The sequence below is a fragment of the Equus quagga genome, chromosome 1 (genome assembly GCF_021613505.1).
Source record: "Equus quagga isolate Etosha38 chromosome 1, UCLA_HA_Equagga_1.0, whole genome shotgun sequence".
Lineage (NCBI taxonomy): Eukaryota > Metazoa > Chordata > Mammalia > Perissodactyla > Equidae > Equus > Equus quagga.
Window position 1 is genome coordinate 6,963,015 of NC_060267.1, and position 15,006 is coordinate 6,978,020.

General features: G+C 46.9%; 1 protein-coding gene across 1 annotated transcript in view; it reads left to right on the plus strand.

Moving 5' to 3' along the window:
* PPM1H (protein phosphatase, Mg2+/Mn2+ dependent 1H) overlaps nt 1-15,006 on the plus strand; it is a 231,190-nt gene that overhangs the window by 195,173 nt on the left and 21,011 nt on the right. The window contains exon 10 of the mRNA XM_046673877.1: nt 14,587-14,738. Within this exon, the coding sequence (XP_046529833.1) occupies nt 14,587-14,738 (152 nt within the window). The remainder of the gene's footprint in view (nt 1-14,586; nt 14,739-15,006) is intronic.

A 15,006-nucleotide genomic window follows, 5' to 3' on the forward strand; every position in this document is an offset into this window, starting at 1 on the left:
TTGCAAGGAGGTTGGGAGAGAGACAGGACTTTAACTTTTCCAATTTCTATAGTAGAGGAGAGCCAGGGAGGGGTGAGTCGGGAACCAAGGGTCTTTGCGTCCTGTAATTAACTGTTAAGGCAGTGCCTTGCACTGGAAATGCCCAGAATGTTTAGACATCGCTCCATCTGGATGTTATTCCCAAGGGTAGGTGCCGTTTTAGTGAAGGCTTTTTTTGTTGGAGGAAGCAGAAACCCACTCAAGCTAACTCAAAAAAAGGAGGTGTTTATTTTAATAACAGTGGAAGAGATGTTTATGATGTCCACAAGAAGAACCCTTGAATAGCCAGGCTTTATGAGAGGGTGGTTCTGGAATCCAGACAGCCCTGGAGAGCTTCAGCAGTGGCAGTCTGTCACCTTCATGAGCGTGTTCTGCCATTCATGTGGCCAGCCATGTTCCCTATGTCTCTTCTGCCAGTCAACCCAGTTTCTCACTCTCCTGATTCCAGATTACCAGGAAGGAATCTCCTTGGCCCAACTCACCTTTTATACTAGACCACAAGTGACATCCCAGTCTGTAGATTGCCCCTTCAGATTGTGTCCACTCCAGAGCCACTGATGGGCACAGTCACCTAGGCCCAGCCTTTGGCAGGGCTGTGAGCCAGGGTAGTTTCTTTAGAGTCCTTTATTGCTGAGGCTGGCATCCAAAATACCTCCAGCCACGAAGAGGAAGAGCCCCCTGAAAGGGAAATCTCCAGTACATATCAGGCATGGAAGACACACACATTTCCTGATGTCACCCAGGAGTTCAAGTGGGGTCAGCTTGGTGGAAATAATAATTACCATTCATCAAAAGGCTGCAAATGTCTCTCTTTTAGCCCCATAGCAGTTTGCATGGTGAGGACCATTACTACATAAAGCGTCTAGGGTTCCCCGGAAGCTGGTGGATCCCTGGTCCCTCTATTCTGACCAACGTCAGGACCCGGGAATTACTGCCGAAACCACTCTTGGCCAGAGAGAAACAATGAATGCTAGACTCATGGACTTCTATATTTCCCCCTTGGGAGAGAGGCATTTATCAGGCATATTAAATGGTGCCATCACCTTTCTATTTTCCAAAAGGGATGGATGAAGTGTGACTCATGTTCCCAGGATGGAGGGTGGGGTCTTCAGGAAACACTAATTAACCATTTTGCTCCTTAAAGCAGAGCGAAAACCTCCTTATCATCCCCACCCCCATCCACACACACACATGCTTTCTAGATCAAGTGAGAAGTTTGGTGTGATTTGAAGGAGGATGATCTCTATGCAGTTTGATTATTGATCTTCCAATCGCTCTGCTATCTTGGAAGAGATGTCAGTTTCAAACTGGGGCCCATGTGGGAGACTCCCCAAGGACTGATGATAAACCCCAGTCGGTTGATCCGAATCCTCATGTCACCTATTCTGGTCTGCAGGGAAGTGGGTTGGTTGGCTCAGCATTGGTGACAGACAGGGAGGACTGAAAAGAAAACCGGCAACCTCTAGGAAAGTGAAAGTGCTCTTAGAAGAGTTGTCGGGTCGAATAAAGTGTAGAGTTTTGATAATAACAGTAAAAAGTAACATTTATTAACTACCTAGTCTTGGCAAGACAACACAGTATGTTTTTGGGTTTTTTTTTACACCCAGCATTCTCACTGAATCCTCACAACAGCTCTGTGAGGTCTGTGTGGTGATTCTATCCGTTGTACAGATTGGGAAACTGAGGCCCAGGGATGTGAAATCACTCCCCCAGGTTGTACAGTTATTAAGGAGCAGGATGGTCCTTGCATCCATCAGGGCCTGTAGCAGAGAGAAGCCAAGTTCCAGGACATTTCTTTGGACCATGTCCAAGGGGCCCACCGAGTACTGGATCGAGGGGCTCTGAAGAAAGCACCTTGATCCTGGGACCTCAGTGGCCAGAGTTTCTCAAGAGAAATTCTGCCAGCCGCAGACTGAAGTTCTCGAAAATGATGGTGTCGTAGAAAAAGTAATTAGGAAAGACAGCCATGGCCTTTCATGTATGCCAGGCCAGACGGAATTGTGCAAAATAAGATTGTGCACCTATAATTTAGCTTAATGGGTATGTAGTATAGATCCCAAGATTCCTTTGCACGAGATTAAAAGTGTTGTACATTTTAAGTGCTTCCAGATGGAGAGGGCTTAGCCAGAGCCAGGAAAGGGGGGAGCACATTAGGGGGAAGAGGAAGAGCAGCTTGAATTGGCTACTAGGGAGGGTGCAAGGGGAAGGAAGATGGGCCAGGGAGCCCCATCCCCGGTCTCAAGGCAGAAACTCTTTTCCCTGGGTGGCAGTGATAAAGTCAGACCCTAGACCAACAGCTAGGGGCTTCTATTGGGAGCCCAGGAAGCCAGGTAAATTTATCGAAGTCATCTAAGGAAGAATACCTGCCCCCCTCCTGTCTGCATTCCCCCACCCTCCCCCAGCCCGCCTAAGAACAGTCCCCTGCTATGCTTCATCTTGGCCAAGCCGGGATCTTTATTTCACATTTGGTTTCTAAATTTCAACCCCAGCTCAGTCTGGTAGTTTTAATGGTTGGGGGGTGGGGGGGTGGGAGGATGTGATTTTGTTCTAAGAAAAAAGGCTCAAAAATCTTCTTGGAAATCAGCATTGTTCCCATTCATCATTGCAGCTCCTAATTCGATTTGATGAGTTAAATAAAAATAAATCAAAAACATGTGGATCACATTTACGTAAAAAAAAAAACGCACAGGGGTTTAAAAATTAGAGAAGGGTTTCTAGCCAAACACATTTTCAGTTTTGCTGAACACAAGGCGCTGGAAAAATCTCGAGTTTGCCAAACCCCAAGAGCGGCCGCCAGGTTTGCTGAGCCTCCCTCACATCTTCCGAGGTCTAAGGCAGGGATTTCCGGCCAAGAACCGAATTCCTCAGGAGGCCCCGTCAACCGAGCAAGGGCCTGGGGGGTGGAGTGGGGGAGGCGTTGTGGCTCTCCCCTGGCCCAGCACCCCGTTTCCTCCATGTAGCAGCGTAAGATATAGCCTCTCCCCACATCAGAGAAACAGCACCAGCCGGGGCTCCCATCCCCTTGCTCAGTGAAGCTCATCCTTGTTACCCTTTTTGATTGCATCCTGAAAGAGTTCAAGTGGAGAGGGGAAGGACCTGTGAACTCAGAGGCCCTGGAGCCTCTGCATCTTCTTTTCCAGCAGTTCCCACCCCCATCCGGCACACACATCGGGTCGTATTACTCACGCAGCTTGGGCCCGGCCTGCAGCCTAAACCTCCAGATGTTCTCCACTCTGCGCCCCTTTCTGGCCTGTGACAGGCCCTCCCTAGAGCTAGGATTCCTCTTAATGTCGCTCTAGCTTTCCGGCCTCCACTCCAACACCGTGCTGTTGCCTTTAGCGCCCTTTGGGGCTCTTGGAAGAACGAGGTCTTTTTCCGTATGGGGGCCAGTTTGCAAGGCCAGCCCCCTTCCGCCGAGACTGAACCACAAGGAGCCCAGTTTTCTCTCGGCTTCATTTTCCTTCTCCATAGTGTTCAAGATTCCTGTCAGCTGTTTTTGGGTTTTTTTTTTTAATCTCCAGCTATCTCATTTAGCTCATTCTCGGTGTTTTTCATCTGGATATTATTTTTTCTTTCATCTGAAACAGCCTTCTCTGGACAGTCCATGAATGCCACCCCAGCACCAGTGTCACCCGTGCCCTGTGCAGGTGACTGCAGCCTGCCTTCCCCTTCCTTCCGGAGAAGAGTTGGGGGGTGAAAATGCCTGTATAGACAAGGTGCTGGGAAAAGAGATGAGAATGTCTGTAGAAGTGCCTGGCCCAGGGTCTGGTACGTGGTCAGAGAGGGTCAGTAAATACTAGTCTTCCTCCCCACTGGCTTCTGGATGACTTCATGCTGAGTGATTCCCAGTATTCACTTTCATATTAAGAGAGGGTGACTATTTGGTTTGGGACTCCCCCATTGTCTCCCATAAAAACATGAACAATATTTAAGATCTCACGCTGACATCTTAACATTTACCGTCTTCCAAGTCTTGGTAGCTTTTCATGCCCCAAGCCAAAATCCCATTTTGGGAAGGAGCATGTTTTATTGTATTGTGTACTTTCTGCAGCCTGGCCAATTCATGAAAAACAATACTGGTGCATAATAACATGGGGAAATGGCTGTGCTATATTAAGTGGAACAATATGGTTGTATATACAGAGCGATCGTAAGTTGGTAAAAAAGGTATATGCATGTGTATTCATATGTATGTATATACAAGTCTCGAAGGGAATTTTCTAAAACGGTGACAGTAATTATCTTTGGGTGTAGAGGTGGAAGAATTTGTCTGAAAAAATTCCCTAGACCCCTCAAAAATACCTTAGGAGGTGGTGTGATGTCGTGGTTAGAAACTCAGACTGGTAATCAGTCTTGGCTTCAAGCTCTGTCTGTTCACTTACTGGCTGGGTGACTTGAGAAAGTTACTTTACCTAAATCTCAACTTCCTCTTCAATAAAAAAAGGGCAAAACGGTTGTTATACCCAGGAACCTAAGGAACAAATTAAATGACATATATAAATACTTAGCATAGAACCTGGCCTAATAAATATTAGCTTCCAGCTCGTCTTCCTAGTCCGTCAACACCATAAATCTCGCTGGCTCTTTACACAGACGCCATGAGTCCAATAGTGTTTATCAAGTAGAACACTGGGGAACATGTCCTCAAGGAATTAGAATTTGGGGCCAATTGGAAGGTGAGACTAGCCAAAGAATAATCAGCTATAAACCCTATGATTCCTGCTTCCTAAGAGACGGGGAACTCAGAGAAGGGAGAGGGAACTATATCATCTGAAGAAAAAGGACAAGATAGGTAGGACAAGAAAAGAAGGAAGCAGAAGTGAGTCTGCTGTGAAGCAAACTTTCCTTATGGGGTCACTAAGTGTGGAAGATTGGCTTGAGGGCTATTAGCTCTAATAAAGCTAGTTATTATGGGGGCCCTCGAGCTGGACCCAAGGCAGAAGATGAGGTCTTGGGCAAGGGCGTAGCGTGATCCGTGTGGCGGTGGGAGCCTTAGCCTGTAACGGCGGGTAGGTGGGGGAATGGAGGGTGGGGCGATGCAGACAGGGAGCTGTCGTAGGAACTGACTGTGTGTGGCAGGGAGAAGCTGAGCTGGGCAGGTGACTAGGAGCACTCAAAGGAGGCCCATGTGAGAGGCATTTCCGGAAAACAACGTAGCGAGAACTGATGGCAGATTTGATTCAGAGTATGAAGCAAAGTGAAATTTTTAAAAAATTAAAGATGAACTTTGTTTTCTAGCCTATGAGAAAGGAAGAGTGTTGTTGCTTATTGGGGCTCTAAAGAGGAAAAATAATTGTATGCCTTTTTCCCTCTGAGTTTTCTGAAGCAATTAAAAAAAACAGACACAGGAGTCTGGAATGACAGTAACTTTGTAGCTAGTATGAAGTTAGACTGGAACCATGGTTTGGGTTTAAGGCCAAAATGGACTTCTGATTCCTCTCCTGCAGCCCCAAAATTGAACTTACCACTGGACAGCTGTGGCCTCTCATCTCCCCACCCCACAGAGGGAGGGTCTTCCTAGTGTTTACCTGCTGGAGGACAGGAGCAGAGTGAGTAAGTGCTGCTTATGAACAAGTAGGGACCAAGGAGAAAACTCCAGAGGGCTCAATGTCCCATCCCACCAATCCTATAGGGAGAGGAGGCTGGAAGTGTTACATCGCAATGTAATAGCTTTGTGCCTTTGTTGACTGCAAAGCAAACCACCCCAAAACTTAGAAGCTTAACAGAACAATTTATTAGCTGTCCTAGTTCTGTGTGTTGACTGGGCTTGGCGGGGTGTTTCTCCCTTTGAGTTTCTCACGTGGTCACAGTTGGATGTCAGTTGGGACTAGACTCATCTGAAGACTAGATGAGCTGGAAGTCCAAATGGCTCACTCAGATGGCTGACGGCTGATGTCGGCTGTCAGCTGAGAGAGTCCAGCCAACGTAGCTACACATGGCCTCTCCATGTTGTTTCGGCTTCTCATAGCATGGCGGATGGATTCTGAGAGAAAACATCCCAGGCAGAAGCTACCAGACTTTTTAAGACCCAGCCCCAGAGGTCCCAGAACATCACCTCTGCCACATTCTAGTGGTCAAGGAAATCACTGAGGCTGGTCCATATTCGAGGAGAGGGGAATTGGAATCCACCTCTTGATGGGAGGAGCAGTGTGCCTGTACAGGGAGGGAAGGCATTGAAGGCGGCCGTGTTGGCACCTCTACCACTGCCTTCCTGGAGAAGTGCCCTCCTTGCTGTGACTTCTTGAAGATTAAAGTAATAATCATCTGTCTTTCCAGTGCAAACTAATAGAAGTCGATGAGTTAGCTGTTTAGTTAGTTAGTTAAGAAAGGAAATCTAGTTAGCAGTGTAGAGGCAGATTTACAAAGAAGCTAATTAAAACTAAGTATCAGGACCCTTCACTCAGACCAGCCCTTATTGAATCCTGGTTGTTGCTGGGAAACGTACAATGTTCTAGATGGGAAGGAGAAGCAAGGTTAGAATCAGGAACCATTTCTTTGCATACATTCTCAAAAGAAAAGGACCTCAGTTTCCAACCTTCCAGTAATTTGTTCCAATTTCTTTTCTCATTCTTAATAAACATTCACATTAGTATCTAAGTTTGTTTTCATAATTATTTCTGTATCTTTTCCTTAGAGAGCTCCCAAAATTTTATAAACTTTAGGCCTCACAAACTGGGGATCCCCCTGTACAAAGGGAAAATAATGCGCTCTAAGCATTCTTTGATATTCTAGAGCAGTTGTATTGGCAGTTTTCTTTTTTCCCCCAAGTTTTATTGAGATGTAATTGACATATAACATTGTGTGAGTTTAAGGTATACGATGTGTTGATTTGATACACTTACATATTGCAAAATGAGTGCCACCGTAGTGTTAACTAACACCTCCATCACGGGACATAATTACCATTTCTTTTTTGTGGTGAGAACATTTAAGATCTATTCTCTTAGCAACTTTCAGGTATATAACACAGTATTAACTATAATCTCCAGAACTTACCATCTTATACCTGGAAGTTTGTACCCTTTGACCAACGTGTCCCCATTCTCCCCAGCCCCCAGCCCCTGGTAACCACCATCCTACTGTTTGTATGAGTTCCGCTTTACTGGCAGTGTTCTCAATCTCCTCTCAAGTCCCACACATCTGTCTTCTCAGTTGGGCTGATGCACTCTTGGGGGCTGCACACTCCCCTCCCACCACCACCACCACTTTGAATATGTCTGGGGAGTGTACATAAGCTGTTTTGTTTGATTCCGGTACTATCTGACCTGACATAGGAGAGACTTCATGGCTTGGCCTATCCATCTGCCTCTCTAATCTTGAGTCTAGCTGTAAAAGTCACTTGTATACATCTGTGTGTCATTTATGTGGATTGTTCCCATTGGACAGTGACTTGAGATTTGCTAACCAGCTATTTGAATCTGAAATTTACTTTGACACACCCCAGAAAAAACTAGCTTGGCAACTCATAAAACTCATGGTCACACAAAGGGAGCCAACCTGTATGTTGAGTCAAACATTTCCTGTCATTGGAGATTGTTTCCAAGGGAATCCCACAGTTGACCAGGGGTGATCGTGTCTCCTCTCCTAAGGCAAGATACACAGTGACTTGCTCACTTGAGATCCCTGAAATCCTGCCACTGTGAAGAGACTGGTGAAGTAGTAACAAGTTGTGGTTATTTCTAGTCCCAATGGCCACAAGTAGCAACTCCAAGAATAACGAGTAGTAGTCATTTCATTATTTGTACTTCAGGTGACCAGGACACTTTTGAGAGTCAAAGGAGGCACTCTTAATAATTATGCTGGGAAAACAGGCAAAAACCTAAACTCTCTCAGGCAAACAGGCATGTATGGTCACTCAGTATGCCTCACCTGCCTCCCCAGTAGATTTGACATGAGAGTCCATCCACACTGCACCCACATCGGTCACTCAGAGACTGAGATATCTTCTGATCTTTATGTCTGTAAATGGACATTTTAATGAACACAGACCTATTCCTCAAATAATTAATGAGCTAGATTCAAGCCCATTTGTTCACTGATTCATTCTCTGAGACTTTGACTCCGTGGTGAGCCAGCCATTGGAAGCCCAGGGGCAGGACTAGATTGTGGGACTGCCCCAGCACACAGAGGACATTCCTCTCTAGAGCTCGCCTCACCAAGTTGTCAAGTCCCAGGCATTTGGGACAACTTTGCACTACCTGATGTTTTAACTGGTTTAGAAACTTTTCCAGCTATTAGAATGTATCCACCCTCCAAAGTCAAATGTTTATTTTGTCTGTAGTCTGCAAAAGAAAAAGCAAACCCTCAAGGATATCTGTGGTATATTTCAAGTATAATACAGCCACAGCCAAAACAACCTGCTCCTTTTGGGTAGCATGAGCCGCCGGCATTTTTGTAATACTTAAATGTCCCTTGATTCATTTCCAGTCAAATACTCTGAGGTCATGTGGTCAGTCCATCCAGGTCTAACTCATGCTATGATGAAAGAGTCGGCGAATGTTAAGAGCCATAAGCGTCCCAAGTGGCCGCCTAGACCTTACCTTTCATTTCACAAAGGGAGGCACTAAGGATTTGAGAAGTCATGCCTCATCCCTCACCACTTCCCAGTGGAAATCCAGTACTTTGGCCAAACCAAACCGTAAAGCCACTCAGGCACACTAGCCCTCTCTCACGTCCCCAGGCTTTGACCCCTGCCTGACCCTCTACATGGAAGGCATGTGATGTCCAACTCCTCCTCCTGACATTCTCCATCTGTTGAATCATTACTTCTTCATGCAGCGTTCCCAGCAGCTGATCAATAGACTTGGAACATGTGAATGTGCGAAGTGGTTTTGCCTCACTGCTAAGGGGCAGAGGTGGGTCTCACACCCAAGTCTCTGCCACCAAATTCAGTGTGTGTTTCATGACATCATGTCGTGTAGGTGGGATGACAGCACAGAATTTGGATGCAATCTTGTTGGCCTGCCAGATTGCCAATATTGAAATCAGCTACTTGGTTTATAGGACCACAAGGAAACAAGCTGGAGCTTTATTTTCTTCTGGTATAAGTAGTACGTTCAGTGTTTTAGAGGGTGAGCTTTCGGGTAAGCCACCTGGAGCAGAGAGGACACGACTTTGTACTGTCCTCATTTTCCACCACCTGCTGGCAGCCTTTACCTTGGGAACCACCTGGCTTTTCTGCCGAGAACACTCCTGAGAGTCCCTATCACTGTTACCTTAAATGAGACTTTTGGAATTAAAGCCCAGTTCCCTTGAGCCCACTCTGACTCAGCTCCTTCCACCAGCTAGCTTACTGTCAGGGGTATGGCCCTGAGATCAGTGCCATAAAAAACAGCATGTGGCACACCGGAATCTGTAATTCCCTTCCATATTCTCTCATCTGATCTCGACAACAGCTTTGTGGGAGAAGCTGAGCAGGTGTTATAATATTTGTTTTGGTTTTCTTAGTTTTTTTTTTCAAATTTTTAACGATGACTTTAGAGCTGAGAAAATAGAGAGCTAAAGAAAATAAATGGCTTGTCTCAAGTCCTAAAGCTGGTGAGAAGCAGAGACCTGAAGGTGAGGGCTTCTGACCCCCGGCAGCGCTCTCGCTCCTCCAGAAAGCCAGCCTGAGCTGTGGGACCCATTGTCCTACACTGAGTCTTTCAAGGGAAAAAAGGTTTGGAGAATTTGCTGAGCTGATAAAGATGTAAAAGCTGTGAGGGCATCCTAGAGAAGCAGCTGAGATTTGGCAAATGGATGAATTAATGGACTCTTTTTAAAGGTAGCTTCAAGAAGCCAGCGTCAGCTTACAGTCGTGTAAGCTCTCTTAACATGCCACGGAAATTCCACCAGTAATAGAGCAAAGATGCGAGCACGCGTTCGACAGATGCTGAGACAGCAGCCCGCGGCTGAGCACTAAGTGGAGGTGCTGTGTGAAGAGTTGCTTGTCACAGGCTCCCATGTGAAATAGGTGCCCGGTGATGACATTAGGGACGTCTCTGAGTACTCCGCAGCTGAGGGCCCTGCGAGAGCAGTCAGCACATGGCTGGTTCAGGTTCAAGGGCACGTGAGCCAAGGCTCGTGTGTGCCCCAAGACTTCTTCCTGCTGCCTCCCTAACACTGACGGTTTTATTGGTTCGCTGCTCCACTGAGGACAGGGGAAGAAAGAGAAGGAGACTGTTACTTCTGTTAAATATCAGCGCATTACGTTTGGGTGACGCTTGAGAGTGTTGGAATTAACAAGCTAAATCTGTTGGGTCACCGTGAGATTAGAGGGTCTTCCAAAAGGATCTTCAATGTTGAATTTTTCCTCCTCTCTTCTTCCGCCATTTATTCTTTGTCTCAGTAAGTACGTCCTGAAGACCTATCATGATTTACACTATGAAAGATACTGCTAGGCCCACAGGAGAAATGCAAAATGGGATCTCTGGCCTCCAGAAGTTGAATTTTGGGGGGAAGACAGATGACCAACTCACTGGGTGTTCTCTGTAAGCAGGACATAGGTGAGTGTCCAACTCAGGAAATGCTGCCCTTGGTTATACATTGAGCGGTTACTGCGTGCTCTCACTTCTGCGCTCTGTTCTGGGGACAGAAACAAACAGGACAGCTCAGCCCTCACCCCTAGAGGAGCTCATCACCTGTTACAGTGTTTTCAAGGTGAGGCTCCCCCCACCACTCACAGTGGAATTGCCTGGCCCTTGTTTAAATAGGCTGATGCCTGGGCTCAGACCTACACAATCAGGCTTTTTAAAGGTGGACCTTGAATCTTAGTATATTTAATTAGCACCCCATGTGATTCTTAAATACATTAAAGTTTGAGAATTGCTAATCTTGTGGAAGAGACAGACAGGCAGACCCAGACTGGCACAAATAGGTAACTCTGTGTTAGTGGACGTCAAAGGATTGTGACTGCAGAGGACCAGGGGGCAGAAGGGAAGATGCTGTCTTTGGTCTTCCTCTGGATTGCCTTGGGGGCAGAGGGCGGCATCAGGCACCCCTCGTGCTGCTGCTTCACCACTAGTCTAACAGCGTCCACACACTCTTAATCCAGAGGAGTGAGGGGTGGCCGAGGGAAGGAAAGGGAGGCACAAGAAGGGACCTCATTTGGTCAGATCTCTGTTCAGATGGTGCCTTCCCAGAGAGGCCACCATAACCACATCTTCTAAAATTACTCTCTCGTCACTCTCCTTGCCCTGCCTGATTTTTCTTCAGGGCACCTGTTGTCTTCTGACTCTGCAATTTATTTGTGTGTCCACCTCATCTACTAGTGTAGAAGTTGTGAGAGACTTTGTCACTTTTGTCCACAGCTGTATCCTCAGTGCCTGGGAAGGTAGTGGGCACATCGTCAGAGCTCAGGAAACTTGGAAGGAAGGCTCTAGGAGGATGCACAGATCCATACAAGCCCGTCTCTCAGCTGCTCACATCATACTGCTCTGAGAAACTGCAAGGATCTCAAGGATTCCTGTGGCCTCTCCCTTTCTTGGCAGATGGGAACATGAGAAGGAGCCACTAGCAGCCCTGACCATGTTCTCCAGCTCCCCTTCAGACCCAGGAGTCTGCGTAGTACCTCCCCCCACCCAATGCCCGCAGAGACTCTCCTCCTGATGTCTCCGTCCTGGGGAGCCTCAGAGCCCATTAGTTTGATGTGAAGCTTCCCGGAACATTCAGAAGCTATTTAAGGAATGGAACAGGGAACTTTGGGGAGGCGAATGTGGTCTGATTGAGGAGGGCCCACGACAGCTTCGGGGAGGGAAGGTCAGGTCTCCCGGGCCCGCTGGAATCCTTTGAAGCCCTTGCCGCTGGCGAGGACAAGCGTGCGGCGGGAAGTCTTGCGCGGCAGTCCAGTTTTTCTGAAAGCATTTTCACAAAATGTTCTGAATCACAGGTTAATGTATAAGACGAGAGTTGTAAGTGGAAAGTTGGCAAAGCCCGTTGGAGATTGGCTAAAGGGCAGGAAACAAAGGGCAGCAGTAAAAACCTAAAAGGATGTTAATTGGGGAGTGCCTCGGGGAATAGGGTTGAGACCAGCTTTTTATTATTTACATAAAAAGTAGTTGGAGAAGGGTTTTGAAAGGGATTTTCATGTTGGCTAATGAAACTGCATTAGAGCGCTGTGTGGAAATGTGAATAGTGGAATAAGGGAAGGATTCAATTTATTGACAGAATTGGAGAGGAACATTTCCTAACCTGTTTCTCTTTATCAACCCACACCCATTCTGTTGGCCAGATTTCCATTTGAGTAGTGGGCAGGACAATTTCAGCTTAAACGACTCATATCTCCACATTTTGGGGGCCAACAGAAAGCACTTGGAGAGATTTTTGGCACCCTACACACAGGCCAGTCCTGAAATTAAATGGATGTTATCTTCAGAGCTAGAACGTTCTCTTTTGGAAAGAGCTGGAAGGCAGATGGAATCTCCTTTTTAGCTGCAAGAATAAGACTGGGCCACCTGACATCCACATCTTCTTTTACTGAACATTTTCCGTCCTGTGGAGCTCAAATTATCACAGAAACTTATTGTAGATGTACCCCAAGAAGAAGCTCGCAGTCTCTCGGAAGCAAAGTTATCGCACACTGGAAGTGACAACACAGTGAGCCAGGACTTAAAGTTGGGAGCCCAGGAGTGACATCTGCTCTTTTATCTAAAGCCTTGCTAGGGGGATAGTCCATATAGGCATCTTGAGGCCACTGAGCCCTTGATTTCCTTGATACAAACCAGGAGGAATCCTCTATGGCCGTGGTGCTCAAAGTGTGGTCCATGGACCTGCAGCATCAGCATCACATGGGAGCAAGTTAGAGATGCTGAATCAGAACCTGCATTTTGGTGGGATCCCCAGCTGATGCCTGTGTGCACTAACATTTGAGAAGCACTGCTGTAAGACACCCGGGAACCACAGAAAATAAAGCAAAGAGGATTTGGTTGCTTCTGTAGAGTAAAAACTGAACCACATGAGTTCAGTGGTCTAAGAGAATTCTGGCATTTGGGACTTTCCAGTCTGCTGTAAACTTAAGATTCTCACTAGTTTTCTTTAATTTGGCCACATCAGGCACAGTGCCTTCCCTAGAATGTAAACTTGTCCTGAAGTGAACATGCCTTTTGAGAAAATGTTAAAGCCAGTCCATTATACCCCTAGTGCTCCTCCTGAGTGTGGTCCGTGCCGTCGGCCATTAGCTACTTGTTACCATCTGGTTCACGGGCCACACAGGCCTGGCACCTTGAGGCTGCTTTTCATTTGAGTTCGTTTTCCAGAGGCTCTGGAGGTAGGTGTGGGGCATTTTGTTGTTTTCTGCTGCTGGGTGTAGGCTGTCAGTCCATAGGACCCGCCCTGTGTCGGGGCATCACTGGCTGGGGCAAACCTTTCTGAAACGTAAAAGGCTTGGCTTCAAAGATGCAGATCTGAACAGTCTGTAGGCCTCTTAGAATGGTACTTTCTCCAGATCTGCGATGACATAATGATGACTGTGTGTGATGGGGCACACAGCTGCTCACATGGCACCCCCTCCTACCACCCCCTTTCCTCTTGACCTACATCTTTCACTCAGACCTGCTCTTCGAAAATAGGATGGAGCAATGAGGGGGCTGAAGGAGCTGGAAGACTACGACACTGACCTGCCTTTGTCCTCAGCTCAGGAGGTGGTGGAGGCAGGGGCTAGTGCTGCCAACTTAGCAGAGAACAGCGATGAAATCCCCACTCTTCCTCCCTCTGCCCCTCTAGAGGCGGGGGACACAGAATGGTGGCCTAACCCAAAGAAGGCTTGATTTTTATTCTTATTAGCTTTGCCAAGGTTGCTGTGTTCTTTTCAAAGAGTTTAGGTGATGTTGAAATATCCAGGTCATTCCAGGTGCTAGAGATGAGGAAAGACTTTGAGTTTGCCAAGACACACTTTGGAGAGTCAGACCTAGCATGTGTCCTCTGTAATTTAGGCTAGATCGAGCATACTTTAGGCTCCTCAAACCTGAGCATAGTGTCAGAGCCCCTCCTTATCTGAGATGGGTCTAGCCCCTTGGGCCTCAAACAGGTAAGCCAAAAGGTGACTCAAGTGAGCCTGTTGAATAAAGTGTCCCCCAGTCCTAGACAAATACACGCATAGCAGCTGTGGGGGATCTTAGACGGGCCTCGTCTCCTCCCAGAGCGAGAGCTCAGAAACAGGGAAATCTGCTCTCCATCTTCATGCTCAGAGCACCTGGCACAGAGCAGGCCCTTAATAAATGTCTGTGGGATGGATGGGCAAAGAAAGCAAGGATCCAGCCTCTGGCTGCTCTTCGGGCTAGCACAGTGTCCAGTGTAAGTCCTTGTTCCTGCTATATCTCAGGCATCACATTTTCACTTAATTTCTTCCTTGTCAACTACTAAGCCCACCTTTTGGGCCCCATATGTCTGTACAGCAAGTCTCCAAAGGAGGCCACCCCTAAACACAAAGCTTGCTGCACAGTCAAGTACCTTAAGATGCACGCCTAAAACACCAGGCTGGGCAGGAGAAGGGAAGGGAGATGTGAAGCCAGTCTGTTGGAAGGAGTAGCATGCTCCCAGCTTCTTAAGCAGGAGTATCCCTGTTCTTTTCAGGTAAGAATCTACGATCTCTCCAAATATGAGCATGGAGCAGACGATGTGCTGATCCTGGCCACGGACGGACTCTGGGATGTCTTATCAAATGAAGAAGTGGCAGAAGCAATCACTCAGTTTCTTCCTAACTGTGATCCAGATGACCCTCACAGGTTTGTGCATTTCTGTGATTGTAGGCTTGCTCCTCAAGCAGTTTTTCATGATGTGACTGAAATAAATAATGTGCCGTTTTCATCATCTATGATTTCTGGTCAAGCTGAGATGGATGGTTTAGGAGCCAAACTGCAGAAGGGACTACACTTCTTATTAGAGGTACTTTCACAGTCTAATAGAAACCCCCCGAAATGGAACCGAGATGCAAGGGGTAAAGAACTTGATTTGTGAGGTATTTCAGCAGCATACCTTTCTCACTGTTTCCTT